General features: G+C 49.7%; 1 protein-coding gene across 2 annotated transcripts; it reads right to left on the reverse strand.

Annotated features, from left to right (window-relative positions):
• Positions 1 to 5377: 5377 nt before the first annotated feature.
• Set (SET nuclear proto-oncogene) lies at positions 5378 to 16220 on the reverse strand. 2 transcript variants are annotated; one of them, XM_051166885.1, is made up of 9 exons: positions 16076 to 16220; positions 15527 to 15652; positions 9144 to 9201; positions 8314 to 8456; positions 7896 to 7999; positions 7686 to 7799; positions 7163 to 7333; positions 6930 to 7079; positions 5378 to 6125 (listed from the first exon to the last, which is right to left on the reverse strand). In XM_051166885.1, the coding sequence occupies exons 2-9, from the start codon at positions 15633 to 15635 to the stop codon at positions 6102 to 6104; spliced, it is 873 nt and encodes a 290-aa protein (XP_051022842.1). In that variant the 5' UTR covers positions 15636 to 15652; positions 16076 to 16220; the 3' UTR covers positions 5378 to 6101. The 2 variants fall into 2 exon arrangements, with proteins under 2 accessions (XP_051022842.1, XP_051022843.1); XM_051166886.1 differs by lacking the exons at positions 15527 to 15652; positions 16076 to 16220 and adding an exon at positions 10553 to 10850.
• Positions 16221 to 17235: the final 1015 nt, after the last annotated feature.

Here is a 17235-nt window from a genome sequence, read left to right on the forward strand (position 1 = left end):
AAAGACCCTATCTTAAAATATGTAAGAAAAAAAAAAAAAAAATCCAAGCATGGTGGTGCAAACTAGTAACCCTGATACTAGCTAGGTAAGGACTAGACCTGTGGGCGCATTGCGCAACTGGCCTAGCGCATTTGCTCAGCTCCAAGCCAAGGCCACGAACTTTCCTGATGATTTTTTTTTTCTTCAAGACAGAGTGTCTGGATCCAGATGTGGTAGCACATGCCTTTAATCCCAGCACTTGGGGAGACAGAGACAGGTTGATTGATGTGAGTTCAAGTCCAGCCTGGTCTACAAATTGAGTCCAGAACAAGAAGGCTACAGAAACACCCTATCTGAAAACAAAACAGAAGACAAGGTTGTGGGAAAGATTAAGTTTTGTCACAGGTGGAAGCAGTCTTGTCGGGCTTTACCCTTGGGGCACCCCATGAATACCTTGTGACAGACTGAGTGGAGCCATCCGGGGCCTGGAATTCAGGAAGCAGGCCTGGGAACCCCAACTGGGCTATTGTTTTTCTAATTGACCCTCAACGGGAGACTCAGGCAGGTGGGGAGGAGAGAACAAGTTCAGCCCGAGTTTGAGCGAGTGTGGAGCAGTGGACAGGCTGGACCAGCACGCGGGCCAGAGAGACACCTAAGGACCCGTCCCGTGGAACGGATACCGGAAGGTTCACTCTTTTGTCTCTTTAACCTTTTTTACTTCCTGTGTAAGCTAGTTGGGTTGTATAATAAAGTTTAATTGTTAAGAAACAGAGCTAACATCTGGCGCCGAATGTGGGGCTCAAACCCTCGACCCTGGGATTAAGAGTCTCATGTTCTACCGACTAAACTGGTTTCTCTGTGTAGCCCTGGCCTCACTTTGTAGACCAGGCTGGCCTCAAACTCAGCGATCTTCCTGCCTCTGCCTCCCAGAGTGCTGGGATTAAAGGCGTGCGCCACCACGCCCGGCTCGGCACATGCCTTTTATCCCAGCACTCGGGAGGCAGAGGCAGGAGGGTCTCTGTGATTTTGAGACCAGCCTGGTCTACAGAGTGAGTCCAGAACAGTCAGGGATACACAGAGAAACACTGTCTTAAAAAAAACAACCAAACAAACAAACAAACAAAAAAAAAAAAACCCCACAAAAAGCCAGGCGGTGGTGGCACACGCCTGTAATCCCAGCACTCTGTAGGCAGAGGCAGGTGAATCACTGTGAGTTCAGGATAGCCAAGGGTGGGTACACAGAGAAACCTTGTGTAAAAACAAACAAAACCAAAAAAGATAGCTGGGTATTAATACACAAGCCTTTAACACAGCACCGTGGAGGCGGAGGCAGAGGCAGGTGGATCACTGACTTGGAGGTTGCCTGGTTATAGAGTTCCAAAACTGCCAGGGATACAGGGAGACCTTATCACAATTTTTATTTCTGTGTCACCCTGGCTGTTCTGGACTTACTTTGTAGAGCAGGCTGACCTCGAACTCACAGCCATCTATCTGCCTCTGTCTCCCCAGTGCTGGGATTAAAGGCATGCACCACCACTCCCGGCCAATTTTTTCTTTTAAAGCAATGTATGATTGCCGGTTGCGGTGGCATATGCCTTTAAATGCAGCACTCAGGAAAATCTGTGGTTTTGAGGCCAGCCTGGTCTACAGAATGAGTCCAGGACACCCAAGGCTACACAAGAGAAACCCTGTCTCAAAAAACCAAAAAGGAAAAAAAAAAAAAAAAAGGAGAAATGGTTCAGAGGTCAAGACCACAGGGCTGCTCTTCCAAAGGTCCTGAGTTCAATTCCTAGCAGCCATATGGTGGCTCACAACCATCTATGAGATCTGATGCCCTCTTCTGGTGTGCAGGCAGGCAGAACACTGCATACATAATAAATCTTTTTTTGTTGTTTTTTTGAGACAGGGCCTCTGTGTAGCTGTGGCTATCCTGGTCTCGCTTTGTAGAACAGGCTGGCCTCAAACTCAGTGACCCACCAGCCTCTGCCTCCTGAGTGCTGGGATTAAAGGCATGAGCCACCATGCGCAGCCTTTTGTTTTTAGACAGGGCTTCACTGTGTTTGCTTGGCTGTCTTGGATTCCCTTTGTAGACCAAGCTGGGCTTGAACTCGCAGCAATCCAATTGCCTCCACCTCCCAATTACACCATGATGTGCAGCTTGTCCCCGCCCCCCTTTCTTCTTTTAAATGTATGATTTGGGGATGGTGGAACAAGCCTGTAATATCACCACTGGCTGATGCTGAAGGTTTGTTTTTAAGGCAACCAGTAAACCACCATAGTAAACCACCACCTCAAAAAGGAAAATGTATGGTGGCACACCTTTAATCCCAGCACTCAGGAGGCAAAGGCAGGCAGATCGCTGTGAGTTCAAGGCTAGCCTGGTCTACAAAGTGAGTCCATATCAGGAGGCCCTTATTTGTGTACACACAGAGAGAAGCAAATTAACTTTCTTTAAAGTATTTTTAATTTTGCTATGGATGGATGTTTTGCCTTCACCATCTGCCAACCATGTGCAAGCAAGGCCAGAAGAGTGACATTTGATGCTTCAGAATTGGAGTCATTGGTTGTTGGTCAGTCTGTGGGTGCTGGGAACAAAACCCAGGTCCTCTACAGGAGTCAGGTGCTCTTAACCTAGGAGACCTCCAACATCCCCTAAAAACTAAATTTTCTTATGCACAGTCCTGGCACTCACCACGCTGGTGAGTTCAGATCAGCCTTTGAGACAGGACTTCTGTGTGGATCCAGTCTAGGCCCTAAAGGGAGTGTCACTGCTGAATAAACTGTCATACCTCAACTTAGCTCACTCAGGAAGCTCTATGTCAGCACAGGCTTGGCAACTGAGCCCCAGGTCTAATCCATACAAGGAAAGCACTCTATACACTCCCGGAATCTCACCCTCTTAGAACTGAGAGACCAGGCATTTTATTTCTGTGTCACCCTGGCTGTTCTGGACTTACTTTGTAGAGCAGGCTGACCTTGAACTCGCAGCCATCTATCTGCCTCTGTCTCCCCAGTGCTGGGATTAAAGGCATGCAGCACCCTGTTCATAGTCATTTAAGTGTTTTAAACCAATGATTAAGAAACCTCAACTGAACCAGGCGGTTCCCTGTGAGTTTGAGGCTGGCCTGGTCTGAAAAGTGAATCCAAGACAGAGACTGTCTCAAAAAACCAAATATAAAAAGAAACCTCAACTGTGGGGTGACTTAATGACATTCCTGAAGATTTAAAAACCCATCCTGGTGTGGTAATACACACCTTTAATCCCAGCACTCAGGAGCAGAGGCAGATCTTTTGAGGCCAGTCTGGTCTACAAGAGTCCAGGGCTACACAAAGAAACCCCATCAACACCCCACCACCCCCAAAACAGGTGATGGTGGCCCATACCTTTAATCCCAGCACTTGGGAAGCAGAGACAGGCGGATCTGAGTTTGAGGCAAGCCTGCTCCAAGATAGCCAAGGCTACAGAGGAATAAAAAACAAAACCACCCCAGCTAAGGCCTTAGTGCTAACCAACCAGTATGGCCCATTCTGCCAGTCCTCCCTAAAGTAGGCCAACCCAGAAACCCTCACAGCTAGCCCAGGAAGTTGTTTTCCTTAATCTTCCTTCCAGTCCTCAAGATTCCTAAGTGATACAGTGACAATATTTGGGATCAAATATTTTACCTTCCAACTTGATACCAGCCCCCAGAAAACCATTAAGGAACAATAACTGGACATTGTAACCGATGGCTAGAGTCCCACTTGGAAGGCAGGCTGACTTAAATAAAAAGGTCTGAAAAGTGGTTCCATAGAACACTGTTCCCTTCCAGGAACAAGGCTAGCCCCAGGGAATCCCAGCTCCCTCTTCTGGTCTCCCAGGGAGCTATACCTGGTGCAGACAAACATGCTGGCAAAATACAATTAAATAAGCTCTTACAGGACTTCTTTTTCCCGGCATTTCAAGACAAAGTTTCTCTGTAGCCCTGGTTGTCCTTGACTTGCTTTGTAGACCAGGCTGGCCTCGAACTCAAGAGATCTGCCTGCCTCTGCCTCCTGAGTGCTGGGATTAAAGGTGTGGGCCACCAACAAAGCCCTCTCAATGTGGAGTCCTAGAATCCCAGACCTGGGGAAACTCAGACTAGAATATGCATAAACTCAAGGACTGCCTCACACATAGAGCATATGGACAACTCAGTGATACTTTGAGCAAATTAGGGGGGACCACACAGAGCTTAGTGGAATCTTGCTATTTCTAACAGCACACCCAACACTCCAACACTGCTTCCTGGTCGGCACTCTCCCTTCCTCACCAAGACTGTGTGCTGTCACATCAGTGTGTATGAATCTGGCACATAGCTCAGTCTTCTGCATACCTGTATCTGGGCCATAATTATAACCAAGTGAGCACCTCAGCCATTAATACATATTTTAAGTCTCTTAACAAAACAAGGAGAATGACCCCAGTCCAAAAAAAAATCTTTACGTTCCTTTATTGGAGCACGATTCCTGACGTATACAGTGATGTATTTACTAAACAGAGTCCTGTGCAGAAATTACACACTATCCATCTAGACAGATTTTGGTTACACTTTGCCTATTGATGGAGTAGTTCCATTTATAAAGTTTTATACATCAAAAAGCTTTGAATTTGACCAGGCTGTCCATTAATCATCTCTGAAAAAGTGGCATTTAATTTTAGCTCTATTTTACAGCATTAAAAAGCTTATGCATCAGGTAGCTTCCAAAACATTGTTCTCTGCACGATGGCGCTGAGCACACAGCTCTCTTCATCCCCAGGACTCAGTCATATCTGAGAGCTTCTGCTACATACCTGGGACAGAATGCTCCCGGCCACCGCGCGGACTGCTTACTCTGACAGCCCACCTTCTTGGCCAGTTCACACTGCCAATGAAGACACGCCAGCAGCAGCAGTCCTTCGTACAGATGGCATTAGAGCAACAGGTCAGTGACACAGTGGGAGCAAGTGCTGTCATAATATCCAGGTAACTAAAGGCCCATTTAAAAAATGCCAAATTGAGATAAAAATCAAGGGTACAAGTCCATGGCAGCAAACTGTACCCACATCACTCAGTTACAGAGACATTAAGACATGATTCAAATCCCTTTAACTCAGTCTGCATAGCCCTGAGGTCATCCTGCAAAGTGCGTATCAAAAAATACCAAGTTAGGGAGACAAAGTTTGACTTGATGTCCTTATACGCAGGTCAAACTTGGAAGGTCATATTGAGCATCTGTTCTGACAGAAAAGCATCGGGTCCTTTGTGTACACACTGATTTTATTGTAACAAAGCAACTTGTACACAGCAACATTTAAAATGAGCATCTTTTTCCCTTCCAGTGAAAACCAAAAAAAAAAAAAAAAAAAAAAAAAAAAAAAAAGAAAAGAAACTTACAACAGAATGTCAACTCCAAATCAAACCCTACAGGTTCTGCTGATTCTCCCATTGAGTGGCAGGGCTCAAGTCATCGTTAGGAGAAAATTTTATTTAAAAGTGTCACCTTAAACTGCAAGGATGTCTGTTCAACATCACAATTAAACATGCCAAAGGAGAAGCCATGTTGTCAAAATGCCCACTTAACCCCCCCAGACACCTCAAACCCACCCTTTGCTGACCTTCTATAACCCCCCCTTTTTTTTCTTTTTCTTTTTATTAAACAAGAGAAAGTAGACAGATACATGTTGGTAAATGCTAACTGTCTGTATTCACATAGAGACACAGTGTAATCTCTGAGCCCAATATACAGAGAAAGGAAAAAAAGCTAGAATTCTATTCACTACTACACAGGGGCCTAACACCCTCCAGCAGAGCCAAGAGAGCTGGAGGGCTTATCTTTTTCCCCCACCAAGCACGGTATTGGTATTGAATCCACAGTTTTTGAGACAAGAAAGGATAAAATGAATTTAGGACAGAAAAGTGGAGATCCTTTTTCCTGTTATATTTTGCTCAAGGTATTTTCCCCAAATAAGTTGAGAACCATGGTGTTAAGAGAGACCTCGAAACAGGGCGACTGAGCACAAGAGGGGGGAGGGAAATGACTGCAACTTGCTCCCAGGGACTGGAGAAAATTAAAAAAATAAAAAGAAAATAAAAAAGAAGGCTGGAATCCATCGGTCTTCTGTGCTAGTCGTCCTCGCCTTCATCCTCCTGAAAGAACAAGCGACCAGTCAGCCATTAGGGCACGTCCTAAGACGTTCCCCAGCTTTTGGACAAAGAGCAAACCTTACCAAAGATTGAATACTCACTTCCTTTGAGCACCTAGGTCTCAAACTAAATAGGAATCTTCATCATGTTAGCATTGGGGGAGGGGCATGCTCACAACTAAGAGCACGTCAGGCCCCCAGCATATAAGTGGCTCGCCATCACCCACCATTTAGTACCAGGGATTCTAAGTGCATAGACATACATGTAGATAACTTACCCATATAGAATTCAAAAACACAAGGGGGGAAAAAACACCCGAAGATGTTACCACCCAATCTCCCCATTTTTGGCCAGATTTTTATAGTATAGTATAGTATAGTTTTTTTGGTTTGTTTTTAAAATATTTATTATGTATACAGATTCTGCCTGCATGTACACCTGCAGGCCAGAAGAGGGCACCAGATCATAGATGTGGTTGCCAGGACTGAACCCAGGACCTTTGGAAGAGCAGGTGGCACTCTTAACTACTGAGCATCTCTCCAGTACTTTGTTTTGAGCAGCGTTTTTCTGTGTTCACAGCCCAGCTGTTGTGGACTCACTTTGTAGACCAGGCTGGCCTGGAACTCAGAGATGCACCTGCCTCGGCCTCCAGAGTACTGGGATTAAAGGCGTGCACCACCACACCGGCACTTTCCTTTCTGGGTTGGTGGTTTACTGTGCCCGGCTTTTACCAAGTCTTATTATAGTCTATGTCTTCTATATTCTATGGGCAATCTCCAAAGTCATGGGCAGCTCAAGTTCCCTTACCTCTCCTTCCTCCCCTTCCTCATCATCTTCATCTTCTTCACCTTCGTCCTCATCCCCTTCTTCATCAATATCTTCCAACCCTTCCTCCTCTTCGTCATCATCGTCATCATCTTCTGCCTCTCCTTCTTCATCCTCATCCATATCAGGAACCTTAAAAGGCCAGGCAATGTCCTTGATGAGCTCACTCAGTGGGCGGGACGTCCTACACCTCCAGCCAATAAACACCAACTCACCAAATAGTATTGCAAGGGATTCGGCCAAATGTCGTCTTTGATGACCTCTCCTAACTCATCGGCACCCGCGTCAGAGTGGTCGGTGAACCAGGTAAAGAAGCTCTCTGGCTCTTCGTGCTGCCGCTTCCTGCTGGCCTTATTCTGCGTTTGACTTGAGCGCTTTGTCAAATCCTAAACAAAAACATCAACACTCCATTAGCTTCCAAAGCACAACAAACATCAGCAGAGGACCACGTTACTAAGAACAAGTACAAAACCTACACTTAGTGAAGGTTAGCCTGTCTTATAACTGTGTTCACAGGGCACATCATCAACTTATTTCATAAAATCACTTCCACAATGTGAGAAAATAATAATCAAAAGGGTTTAGGGATAAAAGACACTGTAGCATGAAAACAAGCTTTTTGTTTGACTAGTACTGTGCTCCTCTGCACACTGGGATGTCTGCACTTTTTACCCAGTAATCTCCTGAGGCACTGAGCATTCGTCAATAGGTCTAGCTAAGCCATGATAGACAAAATACCTTTCCAGATTTCCATTTGATTTCAGTGGACTTTGAAGATGGGTCACCACTCTCATTCAGATGAAATTCTTTGGAGAGAACTTTATTTTCAAAGTAAGGATTTTCATCAAAATACTGTAAAAGATCGAAAGATCAGAAATCAATAAACAGTTTTCATAACCTAAGCACATATTCATTGTAATAGTGGCAAACGGGATGTTAGTTACTTACAAAATCTATTCTGTAACCTGATTTAATGTCTTCGAATTCTGTCACTTCCACTCTGGTCAAATAATGCAGAGCCTCTTCATCCTCCTCCCCAAGCAGTGCGGACACTAAAGAAGCAACTCGGATCAGTTCACGCTTGACAGGGTAACTACTTAATTGCCCCCCTATTAAATGTCTAAAAATTGAGTGAGCAACTTTAAGTTTCTTCTTTTTTTTAGTTTTTTGTCTCTCTGTGTAGCCTTGGCTGTCCCGGACTCATTTTGTAGACCAGGCTGGCCTCAAACTCACAGAGATCCGCTTGCCTCTGCTTCCCAAATGCTGGGATTAAAGGCGTGCACCATCACACCCAGCTTAACTATCTTCTTTCTAATAAACAAATGCCCTAGCAGCCATCCGTAACTAATGCTGACCTACTACATACCTTGTGGATGGTTGACAAATGTTGTTACCCAAAAATTTGGGATTTTGGCGATCAATTCTGACCTCTTCTGAAAAAACGGTTGGCGGAGTTTGTTATATTTTTGTTCTACTTTCAAAATTTCCTCACTGGCTTGTTCATTAAGTCTGAAACAAATGAAGACACGTTGGATGTTAATGTAAACTATTCAAGACTACAGACCATGCATTCTTTCTTTCTGGCTTTAGGACTGCAAAGTATCTATTTATAGAAGCAGGCTAGCTCATGCCAGAGACTAGAATCTAGAGACTAGAATTGGTTAAAAGTCAATTCTCAAATTGACATTTGGGAACATTGTTGCTTTGGGAAAGAAATCAGCCTCCCCATCCCTCTCTGGGAACCAAAGGACTGAGTTCCAACTATCTCCAGCATTGTTAACATTGTGTTTCAATATACACTTATTTTTCTTTTTCGGTTTTATGAGAGAGATTTCTCTGTAGCCCTGGCTGTCTTGGAGCGCACTCTGTAGACCAGAATGGCCTGGAACTCAGACACACACCTGCCTCTACCTCCAAGTGCTGGCATTAAAAGGCCTATGCCACCACCGCTCAGCCTCCAGTAAAAGTGAAGGTGTTAATCATGGAACAAGCAACACTGCAGTCCTTGAACACATACCTGATCTACCATCTCCCTGCATCTGAATGGTGAGGTAGGATTACTTGAAGCCAGGAATTATGACCAGACTGAGAAACAGGACTTAAAGAGTGTTTATTCACCAAAACCTTCCTGTGATTGATTTGATGGCCAATCAAACCCATGAGAAAACTTCTATAATGTGAATTCAATAAAATTACCTGTCTATTTCATTTTGTACTTCATCAATATGTTCAATTGCTTCTTGCTGTTCTTTTTCTGCAAAACAAAAAGGAATTTAAGACTCAACACTAATTACAAGCTACACTTCCTGATACAAGTGAACTCTAACAGTGAAGCTGCTAGAAATGTGCTTCCTACAAAGCATGCTCCCCACGTGTTCAAGCATGCAGTTGACAAATTACTTTCTCATTACCCGACCGTTCGCAAATTAAAGTATCTGCCAGGCTATGCAGAAAAATGCTTCATTACTGGATTACTTTTTAAAGTTCCTTACAAAGTTCCAATCAGTGGCCTTCATTATAAAAGGTGAGCGAGAGACTTAGCCTCATTCAGAAATTCTTCGTGTTTATTACGAATCACACTACTCACTTGGAATAGAATGGTGCCAGCTGCTAACTTAATGTGGAAATCAATCCATGGCCGTAATACAAACTAGGATACTAACTGGTACAACCACTTAAAACACAAAAAAAACACCGCTCTTAATCTATGATTATCAACAAAGACCAGTTAAGTCTCCAAACTACCAGTCCTGTGTGTGAACCTTATCCCAACCAGACCATACCCCTCCAACCCATTCCTGATTGAGGCTGTTCATCCTACGCCGCCGCGCAGGATTCCTGAACACACTTACTAGAAAAAGGACATCCAAAAACTAGGGAGGCATTAGGAGGAAAAGGGGGTGTGCTCCTAATTCGTGCCCTTTTGTCCGGTGAGGGCTTTTACAAAGCCAAGTGGGCGTGAAGGGGTCCGTTCGCCCGGTTCATTTCCGGTAACTAGCCCTAGGATCGATCAGCAGCGGCCCCCTGCTAAAAAAACGACCCTCCCGGAGAGGACTGGACGTCCTAAGAGCCCTTGAAAGTCCCTGTGTCGCTCAACCTCCCGGCCAGATTCCGCGCACCCCCGGCGCGCCCGAGTGTGGCTGGCCCACGTGGGGTGTGCTACCCGCGCAGCCCAGAGCATCCTCTCGCCGGCTCCGCGCCCCTACCCCGCCCCAGACCCTTGCTCCCGGGTCCCGCCACAGAGCCTGCTCCGGGCGGGAAGCAGGGCGGCGTGAGAGGCCGGGCCGTAGGGCTGCGTCCGGCCGCACCATGTGGCGGCGGCGGCGGCTGATGGGAGCGAGGCATCATGGCGGAGCACAATAAAGAGAGGCTTCTCGGGAGGGAGGGAGGGGGAGGAGAGCGCGGGCGGGGGGAAGGGGGGGTCTCCGCCCGCCGCGCAGGCCGCAGCGCCTCGCCCGCAACGCTCGCCGCCACCCCGGCCCCCCGGCCCGCGCCACACACACATACACACAAAAAAAGGCGCCGGCTCCGCGGGCCCCGCAGCCCCCGCGGGCCCGGGCCGAAGATGGCGGCGCGGCCGGGCCCCCGCCGCGCCCGGTCCTCACCTGCGGTCTCGTCGGCCCCGTCGTGATTGGAGTTGAGCTCCTTTTTACTGACTTTGGCCGTCGGCGCAGACATGGTGCCCTCCGCGGTCGGGGCGGAGAGCGGGGAGGGGGAGCGAAGGGACGGCCAAGGGGGCGGCCAGCGGCTTCCCCTCACGCCACACGCGCGGCGCCCGCTCGCTCGCTCCGGCCGCCTCCTCCCGGCGCTCACTTGCTCGCCCTCCCCCTGGCTGCCTGGCGCTGCCCACGGGGCCTGACGCCGAGGCAGGCCCAGGCGCGTTGTGGCGGGCCCCTGGCCCGGGCTCTCGCTGAAGGCGGGGAGGCGGCTCGGCTGGGCTCCTTGACTCGCGCCCCGCGCTCCGGCTCGCTTCTCGATTGCCCTGAGCCGCCTCCTCCTCCTCCTCCTCCTCCACCACTACCTCCTCCTCTTCGCGGCGAGGGGCAGTCTGCAGAGCGCAGGCGCATCAGCCCTGCGCAAGTCCCGCCCCCGGCCGGAGAGGCTCGCGCCGCGCAGCCATTGGCTGGGGCCGCAGGCCAGGGGGCGGGGCCGCGGCGGGGGAGGGGGGTGGTGGCGGTGGGGACACTGGGGCCTGGACGAGAGGCGGGAGGAAGCGGCTCAGCGACACATGGTCTGGGCCCCGCGCGCGCGCGGCGCTCCCCTCCCCTCCCCTCCCCCGCACTCCGCTTCTGCGGCCGGCCTGGGACATTCGCGCGCCGCGCGGTACCTTGGGGGCGGGGCCTCCTTCTCCCCCCCCCAATACCCGCGCATCACGTGGTGGCTGAGCGGCTTCCCTTTGCGGGGCGGCCCGGGGGGCGCCGGAGAGGGGGCGCGCGCAGCCCCTCGAACCAACAAGGCCTAGGGGAGTACCCTGGCTACACGCAGGGGCCTGAGTTCTGTACCCGAGGCGCCTCGCTCGTCATTGCCCCCCCCCTTTTTTTTTAAAGATTGATAAGCTGCGGTCCCACTCAAACTCTAAGCTCGTATGCGAAGCCACAAGCAGTTCATCTAGCCAGTGTACTACTCACATGGCCCGCCTGTATGTCCCCTTGGGCCAAGTCAAGCCTCCTCTCTGCTCTCAGTTCTGAATTTTTAAAAGCTGTCACCCGTCATACTTAAACAGAACCACACTAATGTTTAGGTCCTCTGAATGTAGTACATGAATGTAGTTCTGCCTGCCACAGGTGCCCACCTCCGTGGTGAGTGGGGCGCTTTCTTGGAGAATACAGATGGCGGAATGTTTAGGCTTCTAAACCATCGATGGCATAAAATAAACAGGAAAAAAAAAAGTTTTAGATTAAAAGTCCTTAAGCACTATGTCAGGAGGTTTTTTCCAGGACTTGAAAAGAGAGCAACTCTGTCTTCCTGGAGCCCAACACGTGGTCCTGAAGCAGCCAGAAATCTCTCTACCTGGGTGTTCTGCAACTTGACCTATGCACTTTCCAGCATTCCTGCTTTATTATCGGCTCTTAAAGATAAACCCGTGTGGCTTGCTTTAGTAGTCAAGACATTCATGGTAGGTAATCAATAAACATAAAATACACCATACACAGTTCATGGTGAGAGAATACAAATTGTCTTCATGCACGTCTCCAACTCCTGAAAGCACACTCAGCCTACCTGGCGCACCTTATGCTCAAATTCGGTGAATTCCATTTATCTGTTCTAACTGATAAACCTAACCCTCTAGACAGCCTCGAAGAACCTCTTACCCCCCACAGCTCCCAAGCACAGGGACCTCCAGCACATATTAAGGGGAAAGGTCTGACGCTAAGACTGCTAATACTCTCACCAATGATAGTCCCAAGGTAATCCTGTGCGGTCCTGGCAGAGTTGCAAAGAAATTCCATAAACAAAACCGAGCAAGTAAAGACTTAGGAAACTGAGGCAGGAGGGCCTAGAGCTGAGGCTAGCCTGGGTCACAGTGCGGAACAGTTGTCTCAAAAGAAAACACGTCATCCAATGCATGCTCTGCCTCACCAGTCATTACCTTAGGCCTCGGCTGCCATTAGCTGTATTTTCAGATAACCCTCGTAAAATATTAAGTAGGTTTTCCAGATAATTATTCTTGGGACACTTGAGAATTGAACCTAGGGCTTGGTGTCCACTAGGCAAGTCACACACTCATACACACACACACCCCCGCCCCAAACTGAACTCATACAATATACTACGTGCAATTTACAGATAAGCCGAACTGTGAAGTGATAAGAATGAAGCCCAGGTCTAGTGCCTGGCCAAGTTGTCATGGGCCACCCAGCCTCGCAGCCCTGACCCCAACCAACAGTCACAGCCGGGCACAGCGCACATGCCTTTAATCCCAGCACTCGGGGACCCCAGAGGACAACAGATCTCTGTTGGAGACAGAAGCTCCATCTCAAAAAGCCAATGCCCCCAGCCCCAAAAAAGCAACAGTGCACCGTCTTTAATCCCAGCACTCGGGAGGCAGAGGCAGGTGGATGGCTGTAACTTCCAGGCCAGCCTGGTCTACAAAGCGAGTCTAGGACAGTCAAGGCTACACAGAGAAACCCTGTCTTGAAAACCAAATCAAAAAAAAAAATAAATCGGTGGGTTTTCTTTTGTGGGTGCCTATGTAGACAGGGATGGCCTTGAGCTTCTGCCTTTCCCACCCCAACCTTTTAAATGTGGCACAACTGACAACAAAGGTTGGCACAATCCTGTAAGAATGACTGTTTCTTTCCCTTTGTATTATAAAACAATTCTAAATTATTTTTATTTTACACGTAAGAGTGTTTTGTCTGCATATATGTAAGTGCACCATGTGTAAAGGAGACCAGAAGAGGATGCTGGATCCTCCTGCAGCTGGAGTTACAGGTGGTTGTGAACCACCATGTGGGTGCTGGAACTAAATCCATATGCTTGACAAGCCTGAAAGTGCTCCTAAGCACTGGGCCACCTCTCCAATCTTTCCTTTTTTTACCTACAAACCATACCTCATCACAGTGACTTTACCAGCCACTGCGAGGTATGAAAAAGGTTGGTCTGAAAACTAGTGTTTTCAACCAGAAAACCTGGATCACAGGTTGGTGCCCGTGACCCACAGCCTGTTATCAGAAGACTTGATCTATAGAAGACCCAAGGGGCCATCTTCTGATTAGGCACTGGAGCACAGGAGGGCAAGAGATACAGTCAGTATGGGAGAGGCTGGGGCATGGAAGCTATAGGGCAGCCACTAAGCAATGCCTCATCCACGTGCTGCTGTACTGAGAGGCTGGGTCCACTGCCTGACAGGCCAGGCAGCGTCCACTGAGCGCAGGGAGGACTGTGGTCACACCGTCCCATCCCTTGTGGCTTAGCTATTTCTGCCAGCAAACTGCAAGACCAGAAAGGTTCACTCACAATTTGCTTCTGACAAGAGGGGTAGGATTTACCACCCTCCTCGAGGGGGATTCAATATGCTGGTCCCCGTCTTCAGTGTGTTCTATTTACACTAAGTCTCAGCAAGCTCTAAGAAAAAAGGAGTGGTGTTTGTCTAGTGTGGATGCAGCAAGTCCTGGTCTCTACACCCAGGAGCTTGATGGTGCTTGCTCGCAATTGCAGCGCTCTCGATCAGAAAGCTCAAGGTTATCCTCACTGACAAGTTTCAGCTACTTCAACCTTATCTTTATAAAAAGAAATGAATGGCCGGGCATGGTGGCGCACGCCTTTAACCCCAGCACTCGGGAGGCAGAGGCAGGCGGATCCCTGTGAGTTTGAGGCCAGCCTGGTCTACAAAGTGAGTCCAGGATAGTCAAGGCTACACAGAGAAACCCTGTCTCGAAAAACAAAAAAGAAATCTGGTTTGGCCCGGCGTGGTGACACACGCCTTTAATCCCAGCACCCGGGAGGCAGAGGCAGGAGGATCTCTGTGAATTCGAGGCCAGCCTGGTCTACAAAGCCATGTACAGGACAGCCAAGGCTACACAGAGAAACCCTGTCTCGAGAAAAAAATAAAAATAAAAGAAAGAAAGGCAAGAGACTGAGTGAGACACAGCAAAGGGAATCCGGCCAGGAAGTATTGAGATACCGACTCCACTTGGTGTTCCTTCCACCCGTGACTCTAAACTTGAGCCAAATCCACACACTTTCCCTTCGACGTCCCTGTCCTGTAGGCGCAGTCCATGCGGGAAAACTCCACCACACCTGGACATAGGAACGCGAAAAGTGCAGCCACGAAAACCCAGATCTTAATGGAAATTGGGAGAAGTGATAGGATGTGGTGACTCTGGGCGCGACCCACAGCGCTTCTGATAAGGGGCTCAGGCTCCGAGGGAGGAGAAGCTGCAGAGCGATCCTCCCTCTCCGCCCCCAACACAAGTTAGTTTCCCGGCAGAGGGCAAGCTGGCGTCTGGGCCGACATTCTAGGTGCTAGAGGGAGGCCACCCTTTGGGGACCCTGGAGAGGTAGGTGGGGGACCAGCGGGCAGGGTCGCCCGGACCGGAAGTCTTAGTTAGCACCTGGAGGGCTACCAAGAGGCTGTCTTAAGGCTAAGGAGAGTCACGTGACTGGCTTTGCTCCGGCAGGATGGGAGAAGGAAGCCAGGAGCAGCACGCGGTGGTAGTAATTCAGGCCAGAGTTACCGGCCGGCGGCTTTCAGCAACAGGGAGACGGACGTGGGAGGGCTTTAATTTCCAGGACTGGGGAGTGGAGGGGTGGGGAAGCCTCGGCCTCGTGCATTTACCGGGGCAGAAGCCCCCACAGGAGTGAGTTTGGGGGGGGACTGGAAAGGGCAAGCTGAGTCCCACGTGGTGTCCCGGGCCGGAGGAAGTGCCCTCTGCACGGCTTTCCCAGTTCCGCGCGCTCTGCTACTTCCCTCCCCGCCGCCCCGAGCAGAAAGCTATCTACGAGCGTTTGTGTGTGTGTGGGGGGGAACGGGCGGGGGGAGGGTTTTCCATCTCCAGAAGGATCGGACGGGGGGGGGGTGTAAAAAAAGCCATTCACGGAGTCGATCACCAAGGAAACGCAATGGAGGAACTTACCTCCTTCCGGCAGGCCGGGAGAGGCCGACGCGTTCTCCAGCTTCGGGGCAAGAGATCGTTTGAGTTTCTTGGGCGGAGGCGCGTTCGCGGTTTGCCGTTTCGGGGCCATGGCACGAGGGAGGTGGTCTGAAGCCAGAGGGCAGAGACCCGATGTTCACAGCAGGAAGGAACTCGCAGGAACTGAGGCGGCCTCGCAGCCGCCCTGCCCGCGGGGGATATTTACATGACAGTGGGACACACACCCCCACGCCCCTTCTCCCAGCCTCCTCCTCCCTCCAATCAGCAGAAACTTCTTTGAGTTGCTCTCGGCGGGGGCTTCCTGGCGTTGGAGGAGGGGGCGGCTTCTGCGAGTGCAGTGCGGGGCTGCCTTTGAACCCGGGTTTGCACCGGGAAGCCGGCGGCGGATGGTGCTGCCCGGTCCCCGCTTCACCCTCCCCCCCAGACCCCCTGCGCTGTACTGCCCGACCCCCATCGGGAGTTCTTCCTCTTTCCCTTCACCCCTCCAGTTTGGTGTCGGGGAGACTGAGATACGTGCCGCTGTTGCCTCACCTCAGCCTGGAACATTCTTCACTTTTCTCCCAACCCCCAACTCGTGCGTCTGGCTAGACGACTTCCCAGCCTGCAGACCGCCGCTTGGAGGGACGGATGAGTGTTGGAAGAAAAGGGATTCCCAGGCGAGAATTACAAAAGTCGGCGCGGGGGAGGGGAGGGAAGACTTGGCTCAGCCATTCCATCCACTCCAGAGAAGTAAAATGCGCTGGCTCAGACTGTAATCTTTTGGTTTGGTTTAGTTTTTCGAGACAGGGTTCCTCTCTCTGGAGCCCCGGCTGTCCTGGGACTCAACTTTGCAAGACGAGGCTCCCTCGCCTTGAACTCACAGACATCCACCTGCCTCTGCCTCCCGAGATCCGGCGTAAAAGGCGAGCCCCACGACCACCCGGCGTTAGCCTGTAATCTTTGCGCTCAAGTTGAGGCCGGAGGATCCCAGGTTTCAGACCAGCCGGGAATACAGTGCAAGACCTTGTCCCACAAAACTAAGCGGAAACATAAAATAATAACGTATGTGTGTGTGTGGTGTGCTGAGGTTGGAACCAACGCCTCCAGCGCGCTAACCTTGTTCCTGCAGTGCAGGGAGGACTACAGCTCATTTGGCTTGGGTGTCACGCAGATAATAAGGAACAAATGTGCAGAGTGTGGCTCAGCAGAAGTGCATGAGCCGTGCGTGGTGGCGCACGCCTTTAATCCCAGCGCTTTGGGAGGCAGAAGCAGGCTGTTCTTCCAAAGGTCCTGAGTTCAATCCCCAGCAACCACATAGTGGGCTCATAACTATCTGTAATGAGATCCGTTGCCCTCTTCTGGCATGAAGGTGTACATGCAGGCAAAACACTGTACACATAATTAATAAATACATCTTTAAAAATAAGTCCCAAGGCCAGGCGTGGTGGCGCACGCCTTTAATCCCAGCACTTGGGAGGCAGAGGCAGGAGGATCTCTGTGGGTTCGAGGCCAGCCTGGTCTACAAAGTGAGTTCAGGACAGCCAAGGCTACACAGAGAACACCTGTCTCAGAAAAAGAAAAACCAAACTATAAAAACAATAAACTACAAAAACAAAACAAAACAAAAAGATCTGACGCAAAAAAAATTGTCTTCTATCTGTCACACAGGTTCCCATATCCCTCAATCAATATTAATAGTGATAATTAATGAT

This window comes from Acomys russatus, chromosome 24 (assembly GCF_903995435.1).
Source record: "Acomys russatus chromosome 24, mAcoRus1.1, whole genome shotgun sequence".
NCBI classification, from domain to species: Eukaryota; Metazoa; Chordata; class Mammalia; order Rodentia; family Muridae; genus Acomys; species Acomys russatus.

Bases quoted from the DNA above. Each gene is read 5' to 3' on its own strand.
- Set (XM_051166885.1), bottom strand. From the start codon at position 15,635: ATGGCCCCGAAACGGCAAACCGCGAACGCGCCTCCGCCCAAGAAACTC. The intron at 8,457-9,143 runs GTAATTTTATTG...CATTTGTTTCAG, and splicing joins GTACAAAATGAAATAGACAG to ACTTAATGAACAAGCCAGTG. The intron at 8,000-8,313 runs GTATGTAGTAGG...TTGCTTCTTTAG, and splicing joins ATTTGTCAACCATCCACAAG to TGTCCGCACTGCTTGGGGAG.